Here is a 16092-nt window from a genome sequence, read left to right as displayed (position 1 = left end):
AGTTATGATGAAATTCTAGGGTAATATTTCTAAAAAAAAGGGAGCTAGGGAGACTGTTATGAGGATGGGGGTAGAAGGAAAAGGAGGGGGGAGGTATTCTGAGGAAGATTTTGAAAGTTCAAAAGGGCAGGGTGATGAGGGGAAAGTTTCTAGGAAAGGTTTGGTGCAGGGGGGTGGGGGTTGGCTATGGGGAAGTGGGGTCTTCTGGTATGGGGGAGGTTCTGGGGGCAGCTGATCTTGATCTAAATGTGCAGGATCAGGGGGGAGGTTTCCAGGTTCAAGGAAGGAGGAAAGGGAAAAAGGGGGGGTGGCTTTGGGAAGTTTGAGGGCTTGAAAAAGGGAACCTCAGAGGAAGGAGGATCACCAAGAGGACTCTCCAACAGGTTCTCGATGTAAGATTCACTTTCTGTAGAATCATCTGGTGGGCTGTCTGCAAGGCCTTCTGCCTTCACTCGATATTTAAAACTTTTACCAAATGGCGATTATGAAAATGAAACGTATGAAGATGAAAAGGATTGGGATTATGAGGAGGATCCTGAGGATGAAGATATGTTTCAGTCTGGCTGTGGAGCAAAAAAAAGAGAATCCTCTCTGGCTCTGTTGAAGGAGGGGGAAGAAGAGAACAAAAAAAAAATTTGAACCATTTCTCGATTTATGCGTGTCATCCTTGCGCAGGGGCCATGCTAATCTTCTCTGTATCATTCCAATTTTATCGGATGTCCCCGAAGGGACGGGGAAGAAGAGAACAAGGGGAAGAAAGGGAAGCTTAATGCTTCGGGCTCACCTGCTCTTGGTTGATATGTCACTCAAGATATTGATTTGGAATGCTAGGGGTGTGGCAAATGTGAACACTTAGAGCATCATCAAACGTTTGGTAAAAGAAAATAAGATTATGATCTTGGCTATCATTGAACAACCATTGGTTAAGCCTAGGCCGGATTTCTTTTGTAGGATTTTTGGTCTGCAATTTAAGGGGTGTAATTGTAATGGGCAAATTTGGATGTTTGCGGCAGATGGAATAGAAGTTGATGAGTGGGATGACTCTGAACAGATTCTACATGCTATATATATAACTCTTGTGCTTCTTGCTCCGGTCTTTATTTCAGTGGCATATGGGAAATGTTCCAGAAAAGGAAGGGCTGGGATGTGGATCAAGTTTAGAGATTTGCCTGCTAAGTTAGATGGATTGCCCTGGCTAGTGGGAGGTGACTTTAACATCTTTGTTTCTGAGGAGGAAAGGCAGGGAGGCAAGAAGAAGAGAACAAGGGAAATGATGGAGTTTGCAGAGAAAATTAGTGATTGCCAACTTCTAGATGTAGGTGCTGATGGACCTAAATTTACTTGGGCAAGAGGAGATACATTTGAAAGGTTGGATAGAGTACTACAGGGAGAAGGCTGGGCAAACATTTTTGAATCCACGAGAGTCACAAATCTCCCCAGAGTTTTATCAGATCACAACCCACTTCTAATAGTGTGCAGGGGCCTGGGTCCGAGAGTGGGACCTTCCTTTCATTTTCAACACATGTGGGTTAGACATCATCACTTATTTCTTCAAGAAGTTGATAGATGCTGAAGGGAGGAAACTGGCACGAGGGGGATGATCAATGTACAACTCAAATTGAGTCGGCTCAAGCGAAGTTTGACAATATGGAATCGTGTTGTATTTGAAAATATCTTTGAAAAGTTTAGGAAACCTAAAATAGAGGCTAGGGAGGCTCAGGAAAAATATGAGCAAGACCCTTCCCCTCAATTGCAATCTAAAACGAATAGAACCACGACTGAATATTTGTTGAGGCTGAAAATGGAAGAAGATTTCTGAAGGCAAAAGGCGGCTTTAAAGTGGGTGGCAGAGGGAGAGAGAAACACAAGGTTTTTCAAGGTTGGTGAAACAAAAAAGAATTAAATCTAGAATTCACATGATTGAGGATGGCGAACAGATTTTAACTGAGGATATGGAAATCAGAAACTCGGTGGAAATTTTTTTCAAAAACCTGATATCTGAAGAAGTGGGTCCTCTAGGAGAACCAAATCTGGAAATCATCCCCACCCTTCCATCACATATAGATATGGAGCAGCTAGTAGAAGCCCCATCAGCCGAGGAAGTAAGGCAGGTAGTTTTTGACATTAATACAGAAAGTGTAGAGGGTCCAGATGGGTACTCAGCACTTTTCTTCCAAGTATGTTGGGACATTATTGGGAAAGATGTGGTGGAGGCTGTGCTAGACTTCTTTACGGGCTCACAGATTCAAAGGGGTATTGCGGCCACATTAATTGTTCTTGTCCCGAAGAAGAGGAATCCCACAAGATGGGCAGAATTTAGACCTATTAGCTTATGTAATGTGATAAGTAAGATCATATCTAAGCTCATTACTTCAAGACTTGCCCCCCTCCTACTTTTGCTAGCAGCCCCTAATCAAAGTGGAATTTTTTTTAATCAAACACACCCCAAAGGGCGGAGGGTTGAGGCGGACCCACACCTGTGCATTACCTAATCAAAGTGGATTTATCAAAGGGCGATTGCTTAGTGATAACGTATTACTTGCTAAGGAACTATTTCATGAACTATGGAAGGGAGTGGCATCTCCGAATATGGTACTTAAGCTGGACATGGAGAAAGCCTATGGCTGGGTACAATGGCCGTTCTTACTCAAGGTTCTGAAACACATGGGTTTTTCTGATAAATGGGTAAAGTTAATTGAGAACTGCATCTCCCCTTGCTGGTTCTCGGTGTTAGTTAATGGGAGCCCTGCTGGTTTTTTTAAATCATCTCGAGAGCTTAGACAAGGAGATCCAATATCTCCCTCGCTTTTCATTCTTGCAGCGGATTACCTATCTAGGGTGCTTGACCGGTATATTTTAGGCTGGAAGGAGATGATTTTTTTTTGTTCAAACACCATACTGGTGGAGGGTTCATGGGTCCCTCATCCCTATATTGAGTAAAACAATCTCGGTTACAATCGACCTAATCCAAGGACTAGGTTACAAAAAGCTATTACATCCAAAAAATCAAAATATCAAAAGTTTCACAAAATACCTAAAGAGTAAGTCGGGATCGTGTCGCGGGTGGCTCGACACCTGCCTACTCTATGGTGACCTTCTAAGCCTCGTCCTCAGCACAGACCTGGATGTTGGGGATCCCCATTTGTTCCATTCGGATGATGTCTTTAAGGGCCCTCGGCGCGTTTCGGACCTCCAAAAGTTGTCTATGACCCAGGTGTCCACACCCATCTTCGCAAGTAGGTCAGCCGCCTTGTTTCCCTCTCGGTGGATGAAGGTTGTACGGAGGGTGAGCTGGCGCTTGTGTAGGGCAATGTGCGCCATGACTACCCGGATGTGGGCAGGCCCCAGTTTGTTCCTTTGAGTAAGTTGATTGCTTGCTCGGCATCCGACTCACGCCAAATTGGCTTCGCAAATTCTGTGGCCAACTTCAGCCCATGGTGCATGGCCAGCAGCTCGGCTTCATGGGGTGAATGTGCTTCGAGGGGGAGCACAAAGGCTACGAGCACCCTTCCCGAATGATTTCGAATAAGGCCTCCTCCCCCGAATTTTCCTGTTGATTCAATAAAGGATCCGTCCGTGTTAAGCTTTATCCAGGGCTGGTCTGGAGGCTCCCATTTAATCAGCATTGCTAGTCGCGGTGGCCTTTGGGGTTCGGCATGGCTCGGGATGGTGACTCCTAGCCTAACCCCTCTCCAATGCTTCGGCTTGAGCCTTCCGTTGGCCATACTGTTTCGGACGAATGTAAGGATCTGCCAGATAACATTGCTAGTCTTAAATTGAGCTTCTTGATGCCGACTTCTGTTTCTCTCCGCCCATAGGAACCAAAATGTAATGTAAGGCATGGCCCGGCTGAGGTGTTTCCTTCCCGGCTGTTGCGTTCTTCACGCCCACACGTCAATTCTTGTAGGTATAGTATCATTCAAGCCGAGAGGAGGTGATGAGCCTTCAAACCACCCGTCGAATTCTCTCCACACTCTAATCGCACCGGCACCTTGAATGAAGAGGTGTTGAAGAGACTCGGTGCTAGGCCAGTGTGAGCAGCATTGGCATTTGGACGCAAGTTCGATCTTGCGCCATTGGAGCTTTGAGTCAACAGGGATTCGGTTAGACAGGAGTCTCCAATTGAAAATGGCGATGGTGGTTGTGAGACCAGCCTTCCTAATGTCCTCAAGACCCTGGATGATGGGCCTCGGCGTCCGGATCGTTTCCCAAGTCGAGGCGAGCGAATGTGCGTGCAGTTGCATCATTCGTCTTGCTTAGAGAGAGACGCTCTCCCTTCTCTTTAGAATTCCTCTGTCTCAAGTAATCAACACCGCCGACCCCCATTTGTCTCGCCGGAACTGTTCCATCCAACACCTCACTCCGCACCACCAGCCGACGTTGAAGCTGATCCCGAACCTCCTCCCTCACCACTCTTCACTCCGGTTGAACCCATCGGCCTCCCACCACACCATTCCGTTGCCACCAACTCACATCAATCCGTCTCCCGTCCATGCTGGAACACCCGCCGGACCCTCCACAAGGGTCCGAGGAACCCCGCACCATCTCGGACCAGCAAATGGTTCTCCGGGCGGCCGAGGACCCTCCATTGGTCCAGCAAATGACGTTCACGTCGGAAGAGGCTTCCTCCACAAGCCTTCCCTCCATGAAAATGGCAAGGAAAACTTTGAAAACAAAGGTGAAAGAGAGGAAAAGTACCCCAGCCCCTCCTTTTTTTTTTTTTTAAAAATTTAACTTCATATATTTATATCATATATATGAAGGAGGAAATTACAAATCAACTCTTATAACAAGGAGGAAAGACAAATTACGCCGCCCAGGGTTCGAACTCGAGACCTCCAGGATGGACGCGGTATCCAGCACCCTTTACCGCTAGGCCAAGGGGCTTGGATTACCCCAGCCCCTCCTACCAAAGGGGATGGTCGGAAAAGGTTTGTACTCTCACCTATGCCGGAAGACAAGCAACTCCGGAAGAAGATCGACTTCGGGACCGAAGGTAGCTCCCCGGCCGGAAGTCCAAAATGCAAAACAAACATCCTTTCGGCGAGTCCCGGAAATGAGGTCGCTATCGTCGCATATGATGAAGGGGATGAGAAAAGCGCCATTGTTCTAGATTCTTGTGGCGATGCCGGCGAGATCCCGCCCTCCGGCCAAGCCCCCGGCGACGGCCGGTCGATCGCTGGAGCAAGTGATGAGCCAGCCGCGCATGTACCCCCACCGCACCTTGATGGACCACGTGACGCACAGCCCTCCATGATGGTTGGTGTAGTCAACTTGCCAAATATGGATAAAGGAACTAAACCACCTTTGAAAAGCTCCTTTGTCCCTTACCATCCTAATAGAGGTGTCACATGTGCTGCAAAGGTCACCTTGGGAGAAGGTGTAGTCAACTTGCCTGATTTGGAGGTAGGAACAAAATCACCTTTTGAAAGTGTCTTGATGCCTTACCACTATGAGGGCTCACGTGAGTTGCTAGTCGTTGAGGTTCCAATGAAGCCACAAACACATGAACTCATCCACCTTGCTAATTTGGACTCGGCGGAGAGACTAGACTCCATGGTGGCGCAGCCACTTCTTGTCGTCGACCAGCCGGAGGAAGGACACATGGTGGTGGACTCGCCCCCCTCCTTATTGCTAGCGAACGCTGCCTCACCGACCCTTCCTATGGTTCCCTATGTCCCTTACGTTGAGGACTTCCCACCGCTTGAAAAAGGGCGTACCCGGAAGATTAGGGATACTTTTGAAAGTGGTGCTCCACATACGCACCAAACTTGGTCCAGGCCGAAAGCAAATGCCGACACATCCGCACATCAAGGCCCGAGCAATCTAAAAACCTTGGATTTGGTCTCGGCTGGGCCCAATAGGACCGATGACATGGAAGGTACTCTGCGAAATGGTTCTAGGCCGAGGAATGATGGTGGCACGAAGCCCGACAATGGAGTTCCACCTAAGGTTGGAGAAGGGGGGCCCTTACCCTCGGCGAATATCCCACTTGCCGGTAGACAATCTAATCAAACAAAATCCATGGCGGATATGGTCCGTGAGACACCGAACCCGGAGGGACCGCAAGCATTCGTCCCAGAAAACATCCAAAGTATGGGATATGCGACAACATCTAATGAAATTCCGGCTATCTACTTCTCGGGAGCAGAAATTCAAAAATTGGCGACGAGCCTCAGACACGCCATCGTCGGTAAGTTTTCGCACTCTATCCCGGCTTCACACCAAATACAAAAACTCTAGATAACATCAAATTTAGGATATTACGGACTACGCTCGATTCCTTAGTGGACCAAAAGGAACCCCAATCTGGTACATTGATTGTCATCCTATGAGGGTTTTCAAGTGGTCCCCGGATTTCGATGCATATTGTGAGTCCCCGATTGTGGCAATTTTGTGTAACTTGATCGGCCTTCACATCCACCTATTTGATCAATCAGCGCTCTTCGCTATCGGCAAGCTCTTGGGTACGCCAATTCAAGTCGACCGGGCCACGGCCAACAAAACAAGACTTTCTTTCACCCGAATTTGTGTGGAAATTGACATATCAAAGCCTCCCCCGGAAGAAATCATCTTGGATATATGTGGACGCGAGACGGTGCAACAAGTTAGGTGGGATAAGATCCCATCGTATTGCCGGGATTGCAAGCATGTTGGACACAAGAGCGATGTATGCTACGCGGTGGGCAAGACGGACCGGCCTCCCAAGAGAAACTATAGTGTCATCCCATCTAAACTACCTCACCGAGGGGCTGGAGAAAACCAAGGAGTGCAAGCACCTCAAAAGCAGCCACAATATGGAGAGCGAAGATCCACTTATCTGATTCGGGGGTTCGAGATGGCTATGGAGCTTTCGACAGACATCTGGATTGAGCTTGACTCAGCGGCTCTTGTTACCTTGTTGTCATCTGGACAGCTTGGCGCTGCGGATTTCAGACATCACATGGCTTTGATCCGGAGTATGACTGCTCAGCGGCATGTTCGGTTCTCACACATCTACAGAGAAGGGAACCGAGCTGCTGACTTTTCTTGCAGGTAGGGGGGTTCAGACCCCTGCCCTTACTTATTATGATCCAACCTCTGCGCCTTGGTTTCTGCAGGCGCTGGTTAGGATGGACCAGCTGGGATATCCTAACTTCCGTTTCCGATGTAGAGATGTCGGTTGACCCAGCTTCTTTGGTGGTTAGTTTTAATTTTTCGTTTCTCACTCATATGTGTTTAGTTAGCTTTTTCCACTCGATAGCACAGATGATCCCGACTTGTGGGACCTCTTTTTGGCTTCTTCATGTTCTTGCTTAGATCCTAGTCACTTTTGGGCTAAGATCATGTTGTTAGAACATTTTATTTTGATATTATTTACGGGTTGGAGGTCTGCCTAAACCTCCCGCCCACAAAGGGCGTTTATGTTAAAAAAAAAAAGATCCACTTCCACCAATGTCGAGCCGAGGCAAGTTGATAACAACTTGGAATGGAAACAAGTCGGGAAGAATAAGCAAAAGGAAGGCCTTTTAAGAATAAGCTCGAAATCAAAAGCGACAGATGGAACAAGCTGGGTGGGACCATATATAGTAGGAGATTTCCAAGTGGAACGTGGCTCGGATAACCTCACCCCAACAAAGTAGGTCGAGGCACGCAAACCGCTCAACACCCTAGGGGTCCGATTACTAGGTCCACTTCTCCTAAAGGGGGGCGGAAGAATGCTAGGTATGGGGAGAATCTCGATCAACAGGAGGTGTCAACGGATGCTGGTGCGCAAAGGGGGGCACGAGGCTCGTTTCGTCACTTTGACATGGAGAAGGCCGAAGCAAGAGAGGTGGGAAACCACATGAGCACCAACCAATATTACTCCCTCATGGCTTGTGATACATATGCCGAGGATGGGGAAGGAGATCATGAAGAATGGGATGCGGAAATGCCCCCTAAAATGGATGACTCCGGGGAGCACCCAAAGATCATGGACACCGAGACATGCCAAGGGGAAAATAATAGTCATATGGTGGAATTCCAAGGAGGGCCTTCACACCCACCGGGTACGATTCTCCCTTGTTAATCATGTCAGTTAATTTCTTATTTTGGAACGTAAGGGGAATCACGAACGCGACAACCCAAAACGTCCTTAATAGGCTAATTAAATCTCACAATATTCATTGTCTTGCAATAATGGAGCCACTCACGGCACCAAACCCGGGGAAATTTTCAAAAGCCTTGGGGTTGGACTTCAAGGCCTCGAACTCAAATGGAAAGATTTGGATCTTTGTGGAAGAAGGGGCGAATTTTGAGGTCGAGGACGACTCGGAGCAAATCCTACATGGAAAATTCACATGCTCTCGGCTACCTTGCGACACCTTTGTCTCGGCCGTGTACGCAAAGTGTACTAGAGGGGAGCGGAACACCCTTTGGGATAAAATGAGAGATATCACGATAGCCACTGAAGGGCTTCCTTGGATTATTGGCGGGGACTTCAACACCATTCTATCCTTGCAAGATAGGGTTGGGAGCGATACTAACCGACAGGCGGAGATGATTGATTTTGCTGAGGCCATTGAGGATTGTAGAGTGGTGGACCCAGGCTTTGATGGATTGGGAGTATACATGGGCAAAGAACAACCTCTTCAAAAGGCTTGATAGGGTGATGGTGAGCGAGCCTTGGACTCGACTTTTTGAAGCAACAAGGGTATCCAACCTCCCTCGGATTGCTTCGGATCATGGACCGGTCCTTGTCCGATGTAAATTGATGAACAACAGTGAGGGGGGTAGAGCCTTCCGGTTCCAAAATATGTGGACCCGACACGAGGGCTTTATCAACCTGGTCCATGAAGACTGGGGAATTCCCACGGAGGCAGAGGGACTACTCAACCTGAAGATCAAACTCGCTAGGACCAAGAAGACCCTCAAGAGGTGGAATAAAGAGGTTTTTGGGAACATTCATGCCAACCTCCGGGAGAGTGAAGGAAGAATTGCCGTGGCCCAGGCAGAATTTGAGGCAAACCCCGCCCCCCGGAATCGAGCGGATCTTAACAAAGATGTCGCGAATTACATCCTCTTACTTAAAATGGAAGAGGACTTTTGGAGACAAAAAGCAGCCCTTAGGTGGCTCGAGGATGGGGACAAGAATACCAAATTCTACCAAAGTTGGGTGAAGCAAAAGAGGATTCGACTGCGAATCCACAAGATTAAGGACAACGGGGAGGAAATTACGGATGAGAAAGAAGTCCGAGACTCGGCCGTTAACTTCTTCCAACATCTCTTGGCGCCGGATCATCCGGAGCTCATGGAACCGGACCTTGACATAATTAGACAATTGCCACAGTCGGAGCAACTCGAGGGGATGTCCACCCCCCCGGATAAGGATGAAGTTAAGCGAGCTGTCTTTGATATTGCGGGTAATAGTGCTCCTGGCCCGGATGGCTACACAGCCACGTTCTACCAATCATGCTGGGGCATAGTAGGGGCAGATGTGGTGGATGCGATTAGACAATTTTTAGAGGGGGCCTTCCTTCCCCGAAGCATCACTGCCACTAGTATTGTGCTCATTCCTAAGAAACCGGTACCGAATACGTGGGGAGACTACTGGCCAATTAGCCTATGTAATGTCATTAACAAGGTAATCACGAAGATCCTCTTTGTGCTACGGCAAGGGGACCCCATCTCCCCGGTGCTCTTTGTGCTTGCCGCCGACTACCTTTCGCGTGCTCTCGATAAGGTGATCCTGGGGAAGAAAGGGGTGACGTTCAAAGCCACCCGGGGATGCATGGAAATCAGCCATCTTGCCTATGCGGACGACATAATCATTTTCACTCAAGCAGCCCCAACCTCCCTCCGAAGACTAAAAGGATGCTTGGACCATTATGCGGAGGTGTCGGGCCAACAAATCAATTTGTCCAAGAGTAATTTTTACATTGCCGATGTCCATGAAGAATGGGCAAGCTCAATTCAAAACGAGGGTGGCTTTTCCCAAGGTACATTCCCCTTTCTATACCTTGGTGTTCCTATTTACCGTGGGGCGAAGCGAACTGATATGTTCATGTTCTTGCGAGAGAAAATTGCGGCTAGAATATCGGGATGGGCACACCGACACCTCTCCTTTGGGGGAAGACTCACGCTCATCAAGAGCACATTGGAGGCGGTCCCAATTCATATATTCCAAGCTATCGAGCCCACTTGTGGTGCCCTCAAGCAACTAGATCAACAATTGGCGCGGTTCTTTTGGGGATCGACTAGTGAGAAGAATAGAACCCACTGGATCAGATGGGATCAAGCGTGCCTCCCCACGGCCGAAGGAGGCCTTGGCATTCGTAAGTTTAAGGAGGTGCTTCGAGCCTTTAGTCTCAAATTGTGGTGGAGGTTCCTGGAACAGAATTCTTTATGGGCAACATACATGATGGCCAAATATTGCCGCAAACGCTCCCCCCTCACAATTAGAGCGTCGGGTGGAAATAGCTCGACTTGTAAGAGGATCCTGAAGGTCCGAGCACAAGTACACCCGCACCACCGATGGGTTGTAGGACGAGGGAACATCTTTTTCTGGGATGACCGATGGATTGGTGATACACCCCTTAGGAATCTTAGCTTGGACGACAGAGGCGATCCCCGAGTTCTCGTGTCGGACCTTTTTTTTTTTTTTCAAACACCTTTACGGTGGAGGGTTCGTGGGTCCCTCATCCCTATATTTCATAAGAGGTTGAGTACAGATCCTGGCCACACCCAAAAGTGGTGTGCCAACACAAAGATTAGGAGTAGAAAGCGGTCTGGATCCAACAACCCGGACCTCATCATACTCCCTTCCAAAAGACAAAATACAATTGAACAAAAACAAAAGATAAAACACTCCTTCCTTCCTCAGCAACAGTGCTACTCGTGTTCTTCAAACCGAACTCGAATGTTGGGTATTCCCATTTCTTCCATTCTAATGATGTCCTTTAGGGGTCTTGGAGCTGATTGGGCAGAGTAACGAAGGTAGCTTTGCTGGTCCAAGCCCATCTTAGCGAGCATATCGGCCGCTTGGTTCCACTCCCGGGGGATGGATGAGACGCGGATGATGTGCTGTTGCTTGAAGAGGAAGAGCCGCGCCATGACCCGACGGACGTGTGCCGGCCCCCACATTTTACCATTGATGAGTTTGGCGACTTGCTCAGCGTCCGTCTCCATCCATATGAGCTGCGCTAGCTCGTTCGCAAGCTCGAGTCCACAATGAGCCGCCATGAGTTCAGCCTCCAAAGCTGAGTGGGCATCGAGAGGGGTCGAGAAAGCCGCAAGCAACTTTCCGGTCCAATCACAGACCACTCCTCCCCCTCCTGCTTTATCCAAAGCTTCCATGTATGCCCCATCCGTGTTAACCTTGATCCACAAGCCCTCGGGGGGATGCCACTTGACCGGCATCACCAATGGTCTCAGCCCCCTTGAGACTGTCTGGCTCGGAATGCTCATTCCCAAATGCACCCCCTTCCAGTGTTTCGGCTTGATGGTCCCATTGGCCAAGTTGTTGTGGATAAATATCTGAACTTGCCACACCACGTTGTACGATTTGAATTGGGTTTGCTCATGCCGGCTTCTGTTACGCTCCGCCCAAATGTACCAAAGGATGAGGTACGGAATGACTCGGCAGAGATGTTTTCTATCATCCTGTTGCATCCGGTGCGACCAGACCTCTAATCAATCCAGAATGGTGTCATTTATCCGCAGAGAGGGTGCTGACCCTCCAAACCACCCGTCGAACTCTCGCCATACACAAAATGCACCTCGGCCTTGGATGAAGAGGTGCTGAAGGGATTCGGTGTTAGGGCTCCTGGGGCAGCATTGGCATTTTGAGGCCAGTTCGATCTTCCTCCACTGGAGTTTGGAGTCGACCGGGATGCGGTTCGACAAGAGGCGCCAGTTAAAGATTGCAATAGAGTTAGTCAGGCCGGCCCTCCAAATGTCATCGAGCTCCTGAATCCTTGGTCTATGTGTGCGAATGGTGTCCCATGTTGTTGCTAATGAGAATTCTCCAAGTCTAGAAAGGGACCACCTTGGGATATCCGGTTCCCCAGCTATGACCGGAGTATCTAGGATCTGAGATATTACCTGCTGTGGTAGGCCGGCCTGGTCGTGAAGTTGTTGGAGCTTGGCTTCATTCCACTCGCCATCCATGAGAAAGTCCTCAACCAAGGAGTTGTGGTCGCCCCTATCATCAAAACTTAGGGACCGAATAGTGGCTTCGCCCACCCAAATGTCATCCCAAAAGTAGATTTCTCCTTTGCCCACCACCCATCTAATGTGAGGGTTCGCCTGATGTCTCGCTCGCATGAGTCTTTTCCAAGTTGGGCTATTGTGCCCGGAGGGGTTGGCCGCAAGGGGGGAAGTCTTCGTGCAGTATTTCATCTTCATATATCTAGCCCAAAGCGAACTTTGCTCTCGAAAACGCCACCATAGCTTGATGTTGAAGGCACAAAGCACTTCTTTAGATTTTCGAACCCCGAGCCCCCCTTCGGAAGTCGGGAGGCATATCTGATCCCATCTAATCCAATGTGTTTTCTTCTCTCATTTGTCGAACCCCAGAAGAACCGAGCCATCTGTTGGTCCAATTGCTTGAGAGCCCCGGAGGTTGGCTCGATAGCTTGGAAGATGTGGAGTGGCACCGCTTCGAGTGTGCTCTTGATGAGAGTAAGCCTTCCTCCAAACGAAAGATGACGGTGCGCCCAGCCCGTAACTCTCGCAGCAATCTTTTCCCGGAGGAACAAAAACATGTCTGTACGCTTCACCCCTCAATAGATAGGGACCCCAAGATAAAGGAAAGGGAAAGTACCTCGAGAAAATCCACCTTCGGCTTGGATTAGGTCGGCGCATCTCTCGTGTTTCTCGGCAATGTAGAAATTACTTTTTGCGAGGTTGATCTGTTGTCTAGAGATTCCCGCGTATTCATCAAGACATGCTCTTAGCCGTCTCAGCGGGGCTTCCGCCGCTTGAGTGAAAATCACAATATCATCAGGGCGGGTGAAATAGGGTCACCTTGTCTAAGGCCACGGGATGACTTGAAGAAACCGGAAGGAATTCCATTAATTAGGACCGAGAACCAACATGAGCCCACGCACCTCTCAATCATGGATATCCACTGGGTCGGGAATCCCATCCGGTCCAAAACCTGGATCAGAAGAGGCCACTGAACTCTGTCGTAGGCTTTAGCCATGTCGATCTTGATCGCAACATTGGGGGCCGGGGAGCTTCTCGATAACTCATGGAACATCTCTTGCGCTAGGAGGACGCTATCATTTAGCATCCGCCCTTCACAAACCCGCTTTGATTTGGAGAGACAACCTGAGGGAGGAGGGGAGTAAGTCTTCTCGTGAGGATGAAGGTAATGACCCTAGTTAGGACTCTAGAGAGAGATGCTCATCCTTCTCTCTAGCAATCTCATCTCCGTTTGATAACTCGGCCCTCCCCACCCAAGGGTTAACTTCACCCGCCGTCTCCCAACACCTCTCGTCGTCAACCTCCACCCCGGTGCGTCATCCCTATCTCTTGCGAGACCAGCCATCCGTGTCCGCCTCTCGGCCGGCCATGCCGGATCCTACCTCGAGCCCCATCCCGGCTCCGCCGGACCCCGACACGGCAAGTACTATCCCGGACCAGCTCATGGTCTTCCACTCGAATGATGCCTCAATCCTGAAGCTTTCGGCCAAAGATTTGAAAATGAAGAGTAAGAAGAGCCGGGTTAGCGCGAGAAAGAGCACACCGGCTCCCCCCACCAAAGGTCATGGTTGGAAAAGGTTCGTGCCTTCACCACTCCCGGAGGACAAGCAACTTCGGAAGAAACTCACCTTCGGATCGGATGATAGCCCCGTCATTGAGGCCGGAAAACCACCATTTGGCCCACACTCCTCCGGATGGAGACCACATGGAGCACGTGGCCCTTGCGATCTTCCCAGCAGGTGCACCGGACCCCCCCTCCGACCAAGGTCCCGCTGTGTATGAGACTACCGTTGGGGAAGGTGACGCCATGCTCACTTGCGTATCCCAAGAGGGTGGGGCTGAACCATGTGCTCCAAAAAGTACCTTGGAGAGTGGGTTAGTCAACTTACCCGAAATGTGCATTGAACCAAAATACCCTTCCAAAAGCACCTTTGTCCCTTACCAACAAGAGAAACCATGTGAAGACTCATGCCACCCCCTCCCAATGCAGCAAATGAAGCCAAAAAGGAATGATATCTTGCAAGTACTCTCTTTGGAGGCGGCGGAAATCCTTGATTCCGCGGCGGCACAACCCCTCCTCGCCGGCCCACCACTGGAAACCGCCATCCGGTCGATGGAAACCCCGCTCCTCCTTGAATACCAAAAAGAGATCACTCCCCCCAACCCCTTACTTGCTGATGGCCCCACCCTCTCCGACTTCCCTCCACTTGAGCGAGGGAGAACTAGGAAAATCCGGGACAACTTTGAAAACGGCGCGTCGGGTGATGGGGTGAGGCCGGCTTGGCCGAAAGACAAGATGGAATCCAACTCCGTGCGGGCCACGATGGCTCTCGCGGCCCCGACCATGACCATGACAAGCTCCAAACGGCCCAACGCCACCTTGGGGACCCCTTGGGACAAATTTACCCCAATGCATGTAGATGGTTTGGCCGTAGGACCTCAAGGGAATGGCTCAAGTGGAAACCACCCCCCCAACGAGATCATTAGGCCGATGAATCACAATCAAGGGCGAGAAAGTGGGGCGGCCGAGAAGGTACCCATCAAGCCGATTTCCATGGCCGACATGGTTCGAGAGTCCCCGAACCCCGAAGGTCCGCAAGCCTTCCTCCCAGAGAACATCCAAAACATTGGGTTTGCCACCACATCTAACGGCATCCCGGCCATCTACTTCTCCGGGGCGGAGATTCAAGTGTGAGCAGTTTGATAAGGCTAATTTCATGCGTCGGTTATTTCATGAAATTAATGGGTCTAACGCACGATTTAAGCTAGGTGTGAAGGTTTTCGCTAGATCCAGGAAAAGAAAAGGACGCTTGCATGGTCCTAGGAAACTGGCGAAAAAGTGGACATTATGAAGGAAATTGCTTGACGGAGGAAGCCTCGGAGTTGAAGGGTAGAATAGGGATTTCTACGAAGACTCTAGAAGGCTATGTCCGCATCTATAAAAGGAAGAAGCATGCAAGCTGGAGGGATCTTCTCGATGGAGACCTTGCTAACAGCCTGTAGCTTAGTCCATTCTCTCACACTCTTGGGTTCTTTCGGTGGGAAATTCATGGCACACTAGGGGGTTCACCTCTAGCTTTCTTACATTTTCGATCTGGTTGTAACAACGTCCTTCTTTAGGGTGAAGAAACAATTTACTTTTCGCTTTCGTTTCTGCTGAATTCACCGAGCTTCGCTGTTCGAAGCTCGGTCCTCTTTTGTTTCTGGATATTTCTTACTTTTATGCAAGTTTAGTTTTCGTTTACGTCGATCGTGATGGTTACTGTTGTTTGATTGTGTTTACTTGAATTCTGGAGTTGGATTGTCGGAGTTGGTTGATTTCTGGATTATTGCAGGTTAATGGTTGAATCTGGGAGAATGGAGCTGGTTTGTGAATGAATCGGGGTTTTGTCTGGTTATTGTTGTGGAGTTGTTCGTGATTGTTGAAATTTGGCGGTGATCGGAGCTGATCTGTTAGAATCGGAGTTATGGAGTTGATTTCTGTTGATTGTTGAGTTTGGATTGCTTGGATCCGGAGTGGATTAAGCGTCCGACGTGATGCTGAGCAAGGGTGTTTAATTTTATGCCGCACTTACGTGTTTTCATTTCATTTCGCCTAGTTCACGTAGATCTGGTGTATTTCCGATTCGTAGCAAGTTTCCGGCGTCCAAATTTCTATATTCTGTTCGAATCCAGGGGTATGCTCTGTTTTCTGCATTTACGCGTCTGAGTTGGTTAGGAAATTGCATAGGTTGGTTGTCTGCAGCTTTTACCGTACTTGCTATTTCTGGAAACATGGTCCCCACTGTTAGTTGCTTTCTGTTTAGCTAGGTTAGGTAATTGTTTACTTAGTCTAGGGAGTAATTGTGTCTTTCGGATTTGATGTCTAATTCTAGTAAGTTTTCTGTGTACTAGGTCTAGCGTTTACATTTCTTGCCTAGATCT

The 16092-nt window shown here is 49.1% G+C and overlaps 2 protein-coding genes and 1 non-coding gene across 3 annotated transcripts; 1 reads left to right on the top strand and 2 right to left on the bottom strand.

The window, feature by feature from the left end:
- Positions 1 to 629: 629 nt before the first annotated feature.
- LOC121763129 lies at positions 630 to 732 on the bottom strand. Its single transcript, XR_006042374.1, has one exon. It is a non-coding gene; the product is annotated as a U6 spliceosomal RNA (small nuclear RNA).
- A 7900-nt stretch (positions 733 to 8632) lies between these two features.
- LOC121760618 lies at positions 8633 to 10569 on the top strand. Its single transcript, XM_042156257.1, has 2 exons — positions 8633 to 10477; positions 10561 to 10569. Exons 1-2 carry the CDS (start codon positions 8633 to 8635, stop codon positions 10567 to 10569), a joined length of 1854 nt encoding a protein of 617 aa, XP_042012191.1.
- Positions 10570 to 10851: 282 nt separating this feature from the next.
- LOC121760617 lies at positions 10852 to 12285 on the bottom strand. Its single transcript, XM_042156256.1, has 2 exons — positions 11739 to 12285; positions 10852 to 11648 (listed from the first exon to the last, which is right to left on the bottom strand). The coding sequence occupies exons 1-2, from the start codon at positions 12283 to 12285 to the stop codon at positions 10852 to 10854; spliced, it is 1344 nt and encodes a 447-aa protein (XP_042012190.1).
- Positions 12286 to 16092: the final 3807 nt, after the last annotated feature.

The sequence above is a fragment of the Salvia splendens genome, chromosome 13 (assembly GCF_004379255.2).
Source record: "Salvia splendens isolate huo1 chromosome 13, SspV2, whole genome shotgun sequence".
NCBI classification, from domain to species: domain Eukaryota; kingdom Viridiplantae; phylum Streptophyta; class Magnoliopsida; order Lamiales; family Lamiaceae; genus Salvia; species Salvia splendens.
This window is presented reverse-complemented; position numbering and strand designations above follow the sequence as displayed.